Raw genomic sequence first — 16,993 nt, 5'->3', positions numbered from 1 at the left:
GTCTGGAGACACTATGAAATATTAGGCCCTTTTGGATGTTACGTCTATGCTCAAGAAACCTCGTCCTGAGTTTACGAGTTGTTCTACCTACATACATTAAATTACATTTACAAACCAATATATAAATCACAAAGGAACTATTGCAATTGATATGAGAACATATCTCAAATTCAGATGAATCTGAGGCACCAAAGCTTTTTGTATTATTCTGAATATATGAACATGTGATACATTTTTTAGCACCACATTTGAAACACCCTACTATTTTCGGGAGCCACTGTATATTGCCAGCTGATGTTGAACTCTCATTAGTGAGTCTTCTATCAACAAAGAGGCTTGGAGCTAGTTGTTGTTGTAAATTATTTGATTTTCTAAATATCACTGAGGGGGTATCTTTAAGTTCAGATCGAAGGATCTTATCTGTAAGGAGAATAGAGTGATTATTGTAGATGATGTTTCTAATCTTAGAAGAAGCACAGTTGAACTGTGACATGAAATGTGGCTGGTCTTGTGCAAATTTACATATGTGGGTTTTTGTTTTCAGAAGATCCCTTCTATCTAAAGCATCCGTTCTCTCCCGTGCTGTTTCAATCAATCTTGCTGGATAGCCACGATTATAGAAGGATTTAGATAATTCATCCGCTTGTAATTGAAAGTCCACTCTATTGCTGCAATTACGTTTTATGCGTCTAAATTGTCCATAAGGGACATTGTTCAACCATGATTTGTGGTGTGAACTACTATAATGGATAAAGTTTAAAGTGTCTACCTCCTTGCGAAACGTTTTTGTGGATATTTTGCCCTCAATAATATCAAGTGAAATATCCAAAAAAGTGATGGATGATTGGTGCGCAGTACCAGTGAAAATTAAATTATAACTGTTGTTATTCAAAGAAGTGATGAGATCAGAAGATGAGGATATGTCACCATCAAGGATAAAAAACATGTCATCTATGTAACGGCCATAGTAGACGAGGTCCGCGCCGCAGCTCCGCCCCCACACATGCTCCTCCTCGAAGGCACCCATGTATAGGTTAGCGAAGCTCGGCGCGAACCTCGTCCCCATGGCCGTCCCAAGTATCTGTAAATAATATTCCTTATTAAATACAAAAAAATTGTGAGATAATATAAAATTGATTGAGTCCAGTATGAATTTTTGTAACTCTGAATCAATCGTACTAGTTTTAGAGAGAGATTCTGCTATCGTAGATAGACCTCTCTTATGCGGAATATTAGAGTATAATGCCTGCACATCGCAGGTCATAAAGAAATAGGAGCTTTTCCAATTAATGTTTGAAATATCATTTAGAAAACATGTAGTATCCCTGATGTGAGAGCGTAAAGAGGAGGCGAGTGGCTGTAAAAAATAATCAACAAAGTGTGATAAATTAGAAGTGAGGGACCCAACACCAGAAATAATTGGCCGACCAGGGGGTGCAGTGAGGGATTTGTGAATTTTGGGTAAATGATAATAAGTGGGAGTGACAGGGTGTGTGGGAATCAGATATCTAGTCTATGTAAGAAAGAATCAAAAAGATTCAAATATAGACATAATCTAACAGTTCAGGAGAGATTGGCTTTACAAAAACTTGCCAATGATCCCTCCCTTGTCATTAAGTCGGCAGACAAGGGAGGAGGCATTGTCATTCAAAACACTGAGGATTATCTGACAGAGGCTTTCAGACAACTTAATGATAGGAATACATATGTTAAATTATCATCCAATCCTGCACATGATTTTCATAGATCACTAACTATTATAGTTAAAGATGCCTTGGATAAAGGCACCATATCCAAGGAAGAATCTAGATATCTGATTCCCACACACCCTGTCACTCCCACTTATTATCATTTACCCAAAATTCACAAATCCCTCACTGCACCCCCTGGTCGGCCAATTATTTCTGGTGTTGGGTCCCTCACTTCTAATTTATCACACTTTGTTGATTATTTTTTACAGCCACTCGCCTCCTCTTTACGCTCTCACATCAGGGATACTACATGTTTTCTAAATGATATTTCAAACATTAATTGGAAAAGCTCCTATTTCTTTATGACCTGCGATGTGCAGGCATTATACTCTAATATTCCGCATAAGAGAGGTCTATCTACGATAGCAGAATCTCTCTCTAAAACTAGTACGATTGATTCAGAGTTACAAAAATTCATACTGGACTCAATCAATTTTATATTATCTCACAATTTTTTTGTATTTAATAAGGAATATTATTTACAGATACTTGGGACGGCCATGGGGACGAGGTTCGCGCCGAGCTTCGCTAACCTATACATGGGTGCCTTCGAGGAGGAGCATGTGTGGGGGCGGAGCTGCGGCGCGGACCTCGTCTACTATGGCCGTTACGTAGATGACATGTTTTTTATCCTTGATGGTGACATATCCTCATCTTCTGATCTCATCACTTCTTTGAATAACAACAGTTATAATTTAATTTTCACTGGTACTGCGCACCAATCATCCATCACTTTTTTGGATATTTCACTTGATATTATTGAGGGCAAAATATCCACAAAAACGTTTCGCAAGGAGGTAGACACTTTAAACTTTATCCATTATAGTAGTTCACACCACAAATCATGGTTGAACAATGTCCCTTATGGACAATTTAGACGCATAAAACGTAATTGCAGCAATAGAGTGGACTTTCAATTACAAGCGGATGAATTATCTAAATCCTTCTATAATCGTGGCTATCCAGCAAGATTGATTGAAACAGCACGGGAGAGAACGGATGCTTTAGATAGAAGGGATCTTCTGAAAACAAAAACCCACATATGTAAATTTGCACAAGACCAGCCACATTTCATGTCACAGTTCAACTGTGCTTCTTCTAAGATTAGAAACATCATCTACAATAATCACTCTATTCTCCTTACAGATAAGATCCTTCGATCTGAACTTAAAGATACCCCCTCAGTGATATTTAGAAAATCAAATAATTTACAACAACAACTAGCTCCAAGCCTCTTTGTTGATAGAAGACTCACTAATGAGAGTTCAACATCAGCTGGCAATATACAGTGGCTCCCGAAAATAGTAGGGTGTTTCAAATGTGGTGCTAAAAAATGTATCACATGTTCATATATTCAGAATAATACAAAAAGCTTTGGTGCCTCAGATTCATCTGAATTTGAGATATGTTCTCATATCAATTGCAATAGTTCCTTTGTGATTTATATATTGGTTTGTAAATGTAATTTAATGTATGTAGGTAGAACAACTCGTAAACTCAGGACGAGGTTTCTTGAGCATAGACGTAACATCCAAAAGGGCCTAATATTTCATAGTGTCTCCAGACATTTTTTAGAAAAGCATCATAAAGATCCGGATGACATCCAACTAGTGGGTATAGAGATCATTAAACCCACAATACGGGGGGGAGATAGATATAGAAAACTATGTCTTAGGGAAAATTATTGGATACATAAATTAAGAACACTTACACCGGAAGGTCTCAATGAAAGTATAGAATTTGATCTTTCATGAAAATTCATTTCTATTCCGACTCTCCTTATATTACATCTGAGTAACATCTGTGCAGATTGTCCAATAATTCCAAGTATAGAAACTATCTCCCCCCCCCTCCCCCCCCCCCCCCTTTCCCAACCCTATAGTGCATATTTAAATGAAATAAAACATCTGTATTATGAATACATACTTTGGTATCATCTGACTGGTGATGATTCCCTGAAATATCTAGAGGTTGATGAAGGAAGGAAGTCCATCTGCAATACATTATCATCATCATATGTAGGACTGTTCTTCTTTTTTTCCCATTTTTTGTTTATATGTTTATATATTTTTTCCTTTTTTTGTTTTTGTTTTATTTATCTTTTATTTTTTAGTTTTATCATAACACAACAAAGAAGATATTTTTATTATATCTACTAACGATGTTGCATACAAAGGATGTTCTAATCACTAATCAGATTCATCTATAGAATTAGGAATATGTCCTTCTATATGAGATATCCATTTGTTAGACTACTCTTACCCTTGTTACAATATATTGAAACAAGCTAATTACTGTGTTTATCTCTCAGTCTGTCCTCTATATAATCATCAGACTCAGTGGCGCATCAGGTTAGAGGACAGACCAGCATTAGTTTTGAATCCTAGAGTTCGAATCATGTCTATACCAACATTTAAAAAGTTTTCCCTCTTGGTCCGATTTTTTATGCAGAGGTGATTTATATAAATAGATATACTTTTTTTCCCTTTGATTAAACTTCTCTTAACCTAAAACGGCACCACTAGTATATACACGGATAATAACATTTGTCCAGTGAACCTTGTGTTAAATGTCTGCTACTCATTATAGGTGAAGCTATTAGGTGATCTAATTTGTGGTGAATCAATACACCTGTCATGACACCTGAACTGAAACCATGATCTGCAATGGCTTACTATTTACTACAATATAAAGTATAACCACATTAAATTTACACCTTTCTCTGACACCAATAAGTCTATTATAAATGTATCTTTCTCTAGTCATTTCTGCCAACTATATATAATGTTATGGGTTAGTACATGAGAGCCTTCGTTTTATGCATTTTTATTGCTTTTAACATTGCTGATGACATTCACCTGTCCACACTAATCAACTCAGCCTTTAAATACCGGATGACCTAGGAGGCAGGTATCTACCTTTGAGAAAGTCACGTGAACGTGACGAAACGCGTCAGGACCCGCCACTATCCACACTCAGCTCAGGTGAAATCTTCCAGGTGTTCCTTGGTCCCCGCTGCACCCTCCGTCTACAGCATCCGACATCAGCGGCTTCAGCGCACACGCCGCCACGACCGGGTTGTGAGAGAGACGGTCCATTCCTTTCCGCTGCACAGCGTATATGGGCATTGCAGGACATTGAAGCCGAGGACGCTCGGCTCTTACCAGCCCATTTTGGAAAGGTATTGAATATCAATTTCAACTGAGGGACTTTTAATTCATTAGGATCCTACCAACACACCTGGTATTTATCAACTATCTAACAAGTGAATCACGGAACTTTTCACCCCAATAAGCTGAGTTATTACAATATACCACTAGTTCACATCTAGTGATTGTTCTTATATATATTTATATATATTATTCACCGGTTATTTGATAATTAATCTTTTTATATGTTTTATTAATAAACATTGTTATTTTTTACGTTGGCTCTCTGTACATTATGTTTCGTTCCTGATATTCAGCGCAGCCGTTTGTTCTTTTTCTTCTGCAAAAGCCTGATGAGGGGAATGACCTGACTCAGGCTGGCAGTGTCTGAACTGACTTCACGTGTGGCAAGTTCAAAAGGTTGCAGAACCTTGCACAACGTTGAAATCATTCTCCACTGCGCTTGAGTCAGGTACATTCCACCTCCTATATCGTGCTCAATTGTATAGGCTTGAATGGCCTTTTGCTGCTCCTCCAACCTCTGAAGCATATAGAGGGTTGAATTCCACCTCGTTACCACTTCTTGCTTCAGATGATGGCAGGGCAGGTTCAGGCGTTTTTGGTGGTGCTCCAGTCTTCTGTACGTGGTGCCTGTACGCCGAAAGTGTCCCGCAATTCTTCTGGCCACCGACAGCATCTCTTGCACGCCCCTGTCGTTTTTTTTTTAATTCTGCACCACCAAATTCAAGGTATGTGCAAAACATGGGACGTGCTGGAATTTGCCCATATTTAATGCACACACAATATTGCTGGCATTGTCCGATGCCACAAATCCACAGGAGAGTCCAATTGGGGTAAGCCATTCCGCGATGATCTTCCTCAGTTGCCGTAAGAGGTTTTCAGCTGTGTGCGTATTCTGGAAACCGGTGATACAAAGCGTAGCCTGCCTAGGAAAGAGTTGGCGTTTGCGAGATGCTGCTACTGGTGCCGCCGCTGCTGTTCTTGCGGCGGGAGTCCATACATCTACCCAGTGGGCTGTCACAGTCATATAGTCCTGACCCTGCCCTGCTCCACTTGTCCACATGTCCGTGGTTAAGTGGACATTGGGTACAACTGCATTTTTTAGGACACTGGTGAGTCTTTTTCTGACGTCCGTGTACATTCTCGGTATCGCCTGCCTAGAGAAGTGGAACCTAGATGGTATTTGGTAACGGGGGCACACTACCTCAAGAAATTGTCTAGTTCCCTGTGAACTAACGGCGGATACCGGACGCACGTCTAACACCAACATAGTTGTCAAGGCCTCAGTTATCCGCTTTGCAACAGGATGACTGCTGTGATATTTCATCTTCCTCGAAAGGACTGTTGGACAGTCAATTGCTTGGTGGAAGTAGTAAAAGTGGGCTTACGACTTCCCCTCTGGGATGACCATCGACTCCCAGCAGCAACAACAGCAGCGCCAGCAGCAGTAGGCGTTACACGCAAGGATGCATCGGAGGAATCCCAGGCAGGAGAGGACTCGTCAGAATTGCCAGTGACATGGCCTGCAGGACTATTGGCATTCCTGGGGAAGGAGGAAATTGACACTGAGGGAGTTGGTGGGGTGGTTTGCGTGAGCTTGGTTACAAGAGGAAGGGATTTACTGGTCAGTGGACTGCTTCCGCTGTCGCCCAAAGTTTTTGAACTTGTCACTGACTTATTATGAATGCGCTGCAGGTGACGTATAAGGGAGGATGTTCTGAGGTGGTTAACGTCCTTACCCCTACTTATTACAGCTTGACAAAGGCAACACACGGCTTGACAAATGTTGTCCGCATTTCTGGTGAAATACTTCCACACCGAAGAGCTGATTTTTTTGGTATTTTCACCAGGCATGTCAACGGCCCTATTCCTCCCACGGACAACAGGTGTCTCCCCGGGTGCCTGACTTAAACAAACCACCTCACCATCAGAATCCTCCTTGTCAATTTCCTCCCCAGCGCCAGCAACACCCATATCCTCCTCATCCTGGTGTACTTCAACACTGACATCTTAAATCTGACTATCAGGAACTGGACTGCGGGTGCTCCTTCCAGCACTTGCAGGGGGCGTGCAAATGGTGGAAGGCGCATGCTCTTCACGTCCAGTGTTGGGAAGGTCAGGCATCGCAACCGACACAATTGGACTCTCCTTGTGGATTTGGGATTTCGAAGAACGCACAGTTCTTTGCGGTGCTTTTGCCAGCTTGAGTCTTTTCAGTTTTCTAGCGAGAGGCTGAGTGCTTCCATCCTCATGTGAAGCTGAACCACTAGCCATGAACATAGGCCAGGGCCTCAGCCGTTCCTTGCCACTCCGTGTGGTAAATGGCATATTGGCAAGTTTACGCTTCTCCTCCGACAATTTTATTTTAGATTTTGGAGTCCTTTTTTTACTGATATTTGGTGTTTTGGATTTTACATGCTCTGTACTATGACATTGGGCATCGGCCTTGGCAGACGACGTTGCTGGCATTTCATCGTCTCGGCCATGACTAGTGGCAGCAGCTTCAGCACGAGGTGGAAGTGGATCTTGATCTTTCCCTAATTTTGGAACCTCAACATTTTTGTTCTCCATATTTTAATAGGCACAACTAAAAGACACAGAGGTAGCTACAGCCGTGGACTACCGTACTGTGTCTGCTGCTAATATAGACTGGATGATAATGAGATGAAATCAATATATATTATATCACACTAGTACTGCAGCCGGACAGGTAGATATATTTATTATGTAATGACTGATGACGGACCTGCTGGACACTGTCAGCTCAGCAGCACCGCAGACTGCTACAGTAAGCTACTATAGTAGTATGTATAAAGAAGAAAGAAAAAAAAAAAAAACACGGATAGGTGGTATACAATTATGGATGGACGAGCGACTGCCGACACAGAGGTAGCTACAGCCGTGGACTACCGTACTGTGTCTGCTGCTAATATAGACTGGATGATAATGAGATGAAATCAATATATATTATATCACACTAGTACTGCAGCCGGACAGGTAGATATATTTATTATGTAATGACTGATGACGGACCTGCTGGACACTGTCAGCTCAGCAGCACCGCAGACTGCTACAGTAAGCTACTATAGTAGTATGTATAAAGAAGAAAGAAAAAAAAAAACCACGGGTAGGTGGTATACAATTATGGATGGACGAGCGACTGCCGACACAGAGGTAGCTACAGCCGTGGACTACCGTACTGTGTCTGCTGCTAATATAGACTGGATGATAATGAGATGAAATCAATATATATTATATCACACTAGTACTGCAGCCGGACAGGTAGATATATTTATTATGTAATGACTGATGACGGACCTGCTGGACACTGTCAGCTCAGCAGCACCGGAGACTGCTACAGTAAGCTACTATAGTAGTATGTATAAAGAAGAAAGAAAAAGAAAAAACCACGGGTAGGTGGTATACAATTATGGATGGACGAGCGACTGCCGACACAGAGGTAGCTACAGCCGTGGACTACCGTACTGTGTCTGCTGCTAATATAGACTGGATGATAATGAGATGAAATCAATATATATTATATCACACTAGTACTGCAGCCGGACAGGTAGATATATTTATTATGTAATGACTGATGACGGACCTGCTGGACACTGTCAGCTCAGCAGCACCGCAGACTGCTACAGTAAGCTACTATAGTAGTATGTATAAAGAAGAAAAAAAAAAAAAAAAAACACGGGTAGGTGGTATACAATTATGGATGGACGAGCGACTGCCGACACAGAGGTAGCTACAGCCGTGGACTACCGTACTGTGTCTGCTGCTAATATAAACTGGATGATAATGAGATGAAATCAATATATATTATATCACACTAGTACTGCAGCCGGACAGGTAGATATATTTATTATGTAATGACTGATGACGGACCTGCTGGACACTGTCAGCTCAGCAGCACCGCAGACTGCTACAGTAAGCTACTATAGTAGTATGTATAAAGAAGAAAGAAAAAAAAAAAACACGGGTAGGTGGTATACAATTATGGATGGACGAGCGACTGCCGACACAGAGGTAGCTACAGCCGTGGACTACCGTACTGTGTCTGCTGCTAATATAGACTGGATGATAATGAGATGAAATCAATATATATATATATATATATAATATCACTAGTACTGCAGCCGGACAGGTATATATATTTATTATGTAATGACTGATGACGGACCTGCTGGACACTGTCAGCTCAGCAGCACCGCAGACTGCTACAGTAAGCTACTATAGTAGTATGTATAAAGAAGAAAGAAAAAAAAAAACCACGGGTAGGTGGTATACAATATTATATATATATTATATACAATTTTATATATATATATATATATATATATATATATATATATATATATATATATATTAAACTCACTGGTGGTGATTATTAAACTGGTGGTCAGGTCACTGGTCACACTATCAGCAACTTGCAAGTAGTACTCCTAAGCAGACAATCACAATATATATTATACTGGTGGTCAGTGTGGTCACAATGGCAGTGTGGCACTCTGGCAGCAAAAGTGTGCACTGTACGTTATATGTACTCCTGAGTCCTGCTCTCAGACTCTAACTGCTCCCCACTGTCAGTGTCTCCCCCACAAGTCAGATAATACAGTCACACTATCTATCACTTCAGCAAGTAACTACTAGTACTCCTCCTAATGCTCCCCAAAATTACTACTGTGTCTCTCTCTACTGTCTCACTCTCTTCTCTATAAACGGAGAGGACGCCAGCCACGTCCTCTCCCTATGAATCTCAATGCACGTGTGAAAATGGCGGCGACGCGCGGCTCCTTATATAGAATCCGAGTCTCGCGAGAATCCGACAGCGGGATGATGACGTTCGGGCGCGCTCGGGTTAACCGAGCAAGGCGGGAAGATCCGAGTCGCTCGGCCCCGTGTAAAAAAAACTGAAGTTCGGGCGGGTTCGGATTACGAGGAATAGAACCCGCTCATCCCTACTTGAATGCCGAACCTGCGACCCTCTAGAAGGTGAGCACTTTGCAGCCACCACAGGAGAGACACCCTGGCCCTGGGGGACAGGCTTATCTTCTGATGTATTTGTAGATGGGACCCGGAACACTTGTCCAGGAGGTCCCACTGAAACGTCCTTGCATGAAACCTGTCGAAGGGGATGGCCTCGTAGGCTGCCACCATTTTCCCCAGAACTCGAGTGCATTGATGAACAGACACTCTTTTTGGTTTTAGCAGGTCTCTGACCATGTTCTGAAGGTCCTGGGCTTTTTCCATTGGGAGAAAAACCCTCTTCTGTTCCGTGTCCAGAATCATGCCTAGGAATGATAGTCGAGTCGTTGGAATCAATTGTGACTTTGGCAGATTGAGAATCCAACCGTGTTGTTGTAGCACTTTCAGGGAGAGCGACGCGCTCCTCTGCAATTGATCTCTCGATCTTGCTTTTATCAGGAGATCGTCCAAGTATGGGATAATTGTGACTCCCTGCCTGCGCAGGAGCACCATCATCTCCGCCATCACCTTGGTGAAAATCCTCGGGGCCGTGGAAAGGCCAAACGGCAACGTCTGAAACTGGTAATGACAGTCCTGTACAGCGAATCTCAGGTACGCCTGATGAGGATATATGGGGACATGAAGGTATGCATCCTTTATGTCGAGTGACACCATAAAATCCCCCCCCTTCCAGGCTGGCGATCACAGCCCAGAGCGATTCCATCTTGAATTTGAACTTTTTCAAGTACAGGTTTAGGGATTTTAGATTTAAAATGGGTCTGACCGAACCATCCGGCTTCGGGACCACAAACAGGGTTGAATAGTACCCTTTCCCCTGTTGGACTAGGGGAACCTTGACAATCACTTGCTGTTGACACAGCTTTTGAATTGCAGCTAACACTACTTCCCTCTCTGGGGGAGAAGCTGGCAAGGCCGACTTGAAAAATCGGCGCTGGGGCACCTCTTCGAATTCCAGTTTGTAGCCTTGGGATACAATATCCATCGCCCAAGGATCCACGTCTGACAGAACCCAGACCTGGCTGAAGAGTGAAAGACGTGCCCCCACCGGTGCGGACTCCCTCAGTGGAGCCCCAGCGTCATGCGGTGGATTTAGTAGAAGCCGGGGAGGACTTCTGCTCCTGGGAACTAGCCGAAGCAGGTGTTCTCTTCCCTCTACCCTTACCTCTGGCGAGGAAGGATGAGCCCCGACCTCTTCTGGACTTATGCGACCGAAAGGACTGCATTTGATATTGTGGAGTTTTCTTTTGCTGTGGGGTAACAAAAGGCAAAAAAGTAGATTTACCCGCGGTAGCTGTGGCAACCAGGACCGCGAGACCTTCCCCAAATAAAACTTCACCTTTGTATGGTAAAACCTCCATATGCTTCTTTGAGTCGGCATCACCCGTCCATTGGCGGGTCCACAAGGCTCGCCTAGCAGAAATCGCCATGGCTTTGGCTCTCGAACCTAGCAGCCCAACGTCTCTTTGAGCGTCTCTCATATATAAGACTGCGTCTTTAATGTGACCTAAGGTCAATAAAATGGTATCCCTGTCTAGGGTATCAATGTCAGCTGACAAGGTATCTGTCCAAGCTGCAACTGCGCTACATACCCATGCCAATGCTATTGCCGGTCTGAGTAAAGCACCCGTATGCGTATAAATAGATTTTAAGGTAGTTTCCTGTCTGCGATCAGCAGGATCCTTGAGGGCTGCCGTGTCTGGAGACGGTAGCGCCCCCTTCTTGGACAGGCGCGTTAAAGCCTTGTCTACCCTGGGTGAGGATTCCCAGCGTACCCTGTCCTGTGCAGGGAAAGGATACGCCATAAGAATCCTCTTGGGAATCTGCAGTTTTTTGTCTGGCGTTTCCCAAGCTTTTTCAAATAACTCATTCAGCTCATGAGATGGGGGAAAGGTTACCTCAGGTTTCTTTTCCTTATACATGCGCACCCTCGTGTCAGGGACAGAGGGGTCATCTGTGATATGCAAAACATCTTTTATTGCAATAATCATAATGAATACTTTTGGCCACCCTTGGGTGTAACCTTGCATCATCGTAGTCGACACTGGAGTCAGAATCCGTGTCGGTATCAGTGTCTGCTATTTGGGATAGGGGACGATTTTGAGACCCTGAAGGGCCCTGTGACACAGTCAAAGCCATGGATTGACTCCCTGCCTTTTCCTTAGACTCTGCTTTGTCCGTTCTCTTATGTAATAAGGTCACATTTGCATTTAAAATATTCCACATGTCCAACCAATCATGAGTCGGCGTTGCCGACGGAGACACCACAATCATCTGCTCCACCTCCTCCTTAGATGAGCCTTCCGCTTCAGACATGCCGACACACTCGTACCGACACCCCCACACACACAGGGATATAGTTATAAGGAGACAGTTCCCCAATAAGGCCCTTTGGAGAGACAGAGAGAGAGTATGCCAGCACACACCCAGCGCCAACTGACACTAGAAACAATTTCCCAGATAATATAGCGCTTTTATATATAATTAATTGTGTAATACACTCACTGCGCCTTACAAGTGCCCTCCCCCCCCCCTCTCTTTTCAGCCCTGTGTCACCGTGTTCAGCAGGGGAGAGTCCGGGGAGCTAGCTTCTCTGCAGTGCTCTGTGGAGAAAATGGCGCTGGTTAGTGCTGAGAGACCTCCAGCTGCGGGCTTCGGTCCCGCTCAAATGTATAAAACTGGCGGGGGATTTTTATAATTACTGCCACCGCAGCCTATATACATATAAATGCCAGACTTAGAGGTTTATATTGCTGCCCAGGGCGCCCCCCCTGCACCCTGCGCCCTGCACCCATCCGTGCCTGCTACTGTGTGTTGTGTGTGGGAGCAATGGCGCGCAGCGGTAATTCTGCCACCTTAGAAGTCTTCTTTTCTTCTTATACTCACCCGGCTTCTATCTTCCGGCTCTGTGAGGAGGACGGCGGCGCGGCTCTGGGACGAACGGCAAGGGGAGACCTGCGTTCCGACTCCCTCTGGAGCTAATGGTGTCCAGTAGCCTAAGAAGCAGAGCCTATCACTTAAGTAGGTCTGCTTCTCTCTCCTCAGTCCCACAATGCAAGGAGCCTGTTGCCAGCAGTGCTCCCTGAAAATAAAAAACCTAACAAAATTCTTTTTCAGAGAAACTCAGGAGAGCTCCCCTGTAATGCACCCAATCTCCTCTGGGCACAGGATCTAACTAAGGTCTGGAGGAGGGGCATAGAGGGAGGAGCCAGTGCACACCCATTCTAAAGTTCTTTATAGTGCCCATGTCTCCTGCGGAGCCCGTCTATACCCCATGGTCCTTACGGAGTCCCCAGCATCCTCTAGGACGTAAGAGAAAAACGGGACTGTCCCGCGAAAATCGGGACAGTTGGGAGGTATGCATTGCCATTTGATCTTAACTTGTATACATTACAAATAATCTGTAACTTTGGGATAGATTTATTAAGCCTGGGGAAGTGATAAAGTGGAAGGTGATAACGCACCAGCCAATCAGCTTCTATCTTCCATGTTACAGGCTGGGTTTCAAATGACAGTTAGGAGCTGGCTGGCTAGTGCATTATTTATCACTTCACTGGGCTTAATAAATCTGCCCTTCTGTGATATATTTCATGCAGATACTCCAGTACATAAAACACACAATATATCATGTAATGTTAACTTTTCAACTATTCTTCCAAGATTACACAATATCACACATCTATTAACCACATCCTAAAATCTAAGACACATTAAAGCTACAATACACACCATATCACAAATCTAATAGACACACATAATCCAAGACAAACTACACAATCCCATAACAGAAGCTATATTAGATAATAGATATAAAACAAAAGTCAGTAGTAAACAACATATAAACCGCATTAAGCACAATACATGAATGCCTGAGTCAGAGATGCACGTAGTGTCAATGTCAGATGCAGCCAGTGTCGGACTGGGGCATGAAGGGCCCACCGGAAGAATGCAGTGATAGGGGCCCATACTTAGGGGTGTGGCCAGCCTCCACAGAGGCTTGAAATACACAATAGTGTAGTGCAGTGTAATGCAACAAAATGACCAGGGTTGACCAGGCAAATTACCAGGGTAGAAACCTCTGTGTGAAAGGGGTATAAGTAAAGAAAAAAAAGCAAGTAACTTTGTGTCTGGAACAAACCATGTTGAAATGCAAGGGAAGCAAATACATTTATATTGTTCTGTGCATGGTAAACACGATTTGCTTTTGCATGTAGCCAGGAGAGGTTCTAGGTGTGGGCAAGCCGGGCCTGTGCCAGGGGTGCTGCGGCCAGCAGGCGTGGCCGCAGTCACCCCGCATGCGCCCACCTGCAGCCTGCATATCGCAGTCCCCGGCTGCAGCAGGCGCCGTGGGCTGTGTGGGCACCCACTGCAGCCGGCACCATTGTCAGACGCTAGAGGTCCTAATTGACCTCTAGGGTGTGTGCGGCGCTATGGGACAGACGTCATGACATCTCTCCCATAGATCCGAGGAGCGGGCGGCCAGGGACGAAGGGCAGCAGCGGTTGGGAAGCAGGAGCAGGGCTGGTGAGTATTGTGTGAGGTTTTTTTTTATTTGTGTGTGTAAGTGGCGCTACTAGGGGGCATAACTACGGGGGGCACATCTACTGGGGGCAAATCTACAGGGGGCACATCTACTGGGGGCAAATCTACAGGGGGCACAACTACTGGGGGCACACCTAGTGGTGTAATGTGACTGACGGACACTGCTGTGTGGTGTAATGTGAATCAGCACTATAATGTGGCCACACCCCTTTCCTATGAAGCCACACCCCTATTTGCCGGTGGGGGGGATGGGGAGGAGTCGCCAAAGGAAACTTTCGCCCTGGGCGCCACAAGGTCTAGAACCGGCACCACATGTAGCAGACAAAAGTTAGCTTTATTTTCAATTTAAATTTCAGTTTGAGCAAATCCCACCCAAATCTTATTCTCTAACATGTTACAAATCTTACTCTCTAACATGCCCCACCTGCAGTGCGGCATGGTTTTGCCTAGTTGTATTGTTTTTTGCTTTACTTATTAACATTAATCAGGCCCGCCAAGTATTTTTACAGTGATCCTCCTTAAAGAACCGACTCCATTAGCAGTAGGAGCAAGTAATCTACAATGAGGTAGACAGAAAGATAGAGTATCTTCTTGTAGAAAGTAGTAGAGTGTGTGCCCGTGAAGCCTCATGAACAAAAGGTTTCCTGTCCCATCTTCCAGGTGTTAATGAAAGGTTAGCCCTTGAATATTGATATGCTTATTAAAATAATCTGTGCAGTATTAACACTCTGGGTATAGGAATTCAACTAATTTTGAATAGAAGTGGTCAATCCTATTGTGTGTATCATACCTGTCCCAATTTTCGGTGACTGTCCTGCTGTCCCACCCATGGGTCGCAGTGTCCTGTGATGGGGGAGCAGTTGAGCAAAGCAGCAGTGAATAGATGCTGTGCGCATGCACACAGCGTCTGTCCACTGGATGAGAGGGGCAGGGGGAATGGCCAGCAGCTCAGAGCACTGGCAATGCCCTCATAGTGACGAAAATGGGGAGTGACACGTGATCACTGCACTTCCCATGAAGCCACGCTCCCTTTTCCACAGGCCACACCCCTTTACAGGAGCGTGCACTTTCGGCGCGCAGAAGAGTCCATCTTTCTAGGGACAGAAAGTTGGGAGGTATGGTGTATGGCAGTTTTCAGTTTAACAAAGAAAATTCACTTTTTTTTAGATCTGGCTGTATATGGGGGGTTTGGAGTCAGCTAGTGGAATGTACTATTTGAAATGACAAGAAATTCTGAATCCTATAACAAATACTTACAAGGAATTTGCCTTTAACATCTTGTTTTTAGATTTACATTCAATAAACAACTATAAAGAAAAAGAAAACAGTATGCATTTATTTACTGATATCATCCTTGCTGCAAACATACATAGTACATGCCTTAAAGTTCCGCAGATAAAGGATAACTATAAACAAATGAAAAATGGATTAACAGCGTACTGAAGTCCTTTTTTCCATTACAGGGTATTAGTATTACTTCATTTTAGGGATACAACTTGGAGCCCATGTGCAGCACAACCCTCTTACTTTTGCCAGCAGTTCCCTATATTTGGAAGGTGGCACATGCACAGAAGATAGAAAAGGTTTTAGGACAGTTCATCATTTTCCCCAATATATCACAAAAATAATGGCTCTACAGGCAAAAGGTGGTGATGGAGAACCCGCTGTAGGCATATGGATGCAGGGAATGGGGTCCTCCTTTACCCAGAAGCCTGTGTGCACTGCACCCCATGCACCCCTTATACGCCAATGCACAACACCCTGCTTTGATGATCTAACCTTCAATCTCATCTCTGTTGTCAAATGTAATATAAACAAAAGTGAACCCCCTCAGAGCTGGGCTGAGTCTAACTCACCTGAATATATATAACTAAATACTGTACCTTATAGTCCGTGTAATTATTTGGATTAACTTCAGTAACTTCCTGAAGAGGCAAATTAAGCAATTTACGTACGCTTGCTAAAAAAACCAAAGAAACAAAAACAAATTGGTTACTGCACTTTTCAAGGAAAAAAAAAAAAAAATTCTCTTAATTATAGTGAGAAAACGTTATACCGTTTTTTCTTTTTAGGCTATGGAAAATTTATTGCGAATGGCTGAAATCTACATTTTGTACCAGATTATTTATCATTTACTGTATGCCATGCAGTATAAAAACAATTCTATTGTATCAATGAAACCTCCTGTTATGCACCTTGGTTTATTTTCTGATATTTGTAACTGTGTAGATTAGAATCTCATTTTATCTTGTCTGCCAATGCTTCTATGTGTAGAATCATAGACAAGGAACCACAATGCAATTTCCCACCTAAGTTCTTCTACAAGGTTAGCCTGCACCAGACATGTACCCAGGCTTGGACTGGCCCACAGGGGTACAGGGGAAACCACCGGTGGGCCCTACTGCCTGGGGCCCCAAATTCTGCTCTAAAGATCAGGTTCCAGACTGTGAACTTGAATTATACATTATACAAATGTTACCTTATACTGGACTATGGTGTATTTTGTACAGTGCATTGCTGTTATTAATCTGTTATTAATTA

General features: G+C 43.4%; 1 protein-coding gene across 4 annotated transcripts in view; it reads right to left on the bottom strand.

Annotated features, from left to right (window-relative positions):
• Positions 1 to 16,993, bottom strand: part of LOC134932872 (uncharacterized) — a 423,538-nt gene that overhangs the window by 155,384 nt on the left and 251,161 nt on the right. For all 4 annotated transcript variants that reach the window (XM_063927693.1, XM_063927692.1, XM_063927695.1 and 1 more), the window contains 2 exons: positions 16,336 to 16,412; positions 15,710 to 15,759 (listed from right to left, as the gene is read on the bottom strand). In XM_063927693.1, coding sequence (XP_063783763.1) covers positions 15,710 to 15,759; positions 16,336 to 16,412 — 127 coding nt within the window. The remainder of the gene's footprint in view (positions 1 to 15,709; positions 15,760 to 16,335; positions 16,413 to 16,993) is intronic.

This window comes from Pseudophryne corroboree, chromosome 6, assembly GCF_028390025.1.
Source record: "Pseudophryne corroboree isolate aPseCor3 chromosome 6, aPseCor3.hap2, whole genome shotgun sequence".
Lineage (NCBI taxonomy): Eukaryota > Metazoa > Chordata > Amphibia > Anura > Myobatrachidae > Pseudophryne > Pseudophryne corroboree.
Note: the sequence above shows the minus strand (reverse complement) of the source record. Positions and strands in the feature narration are given on the sequence as shown.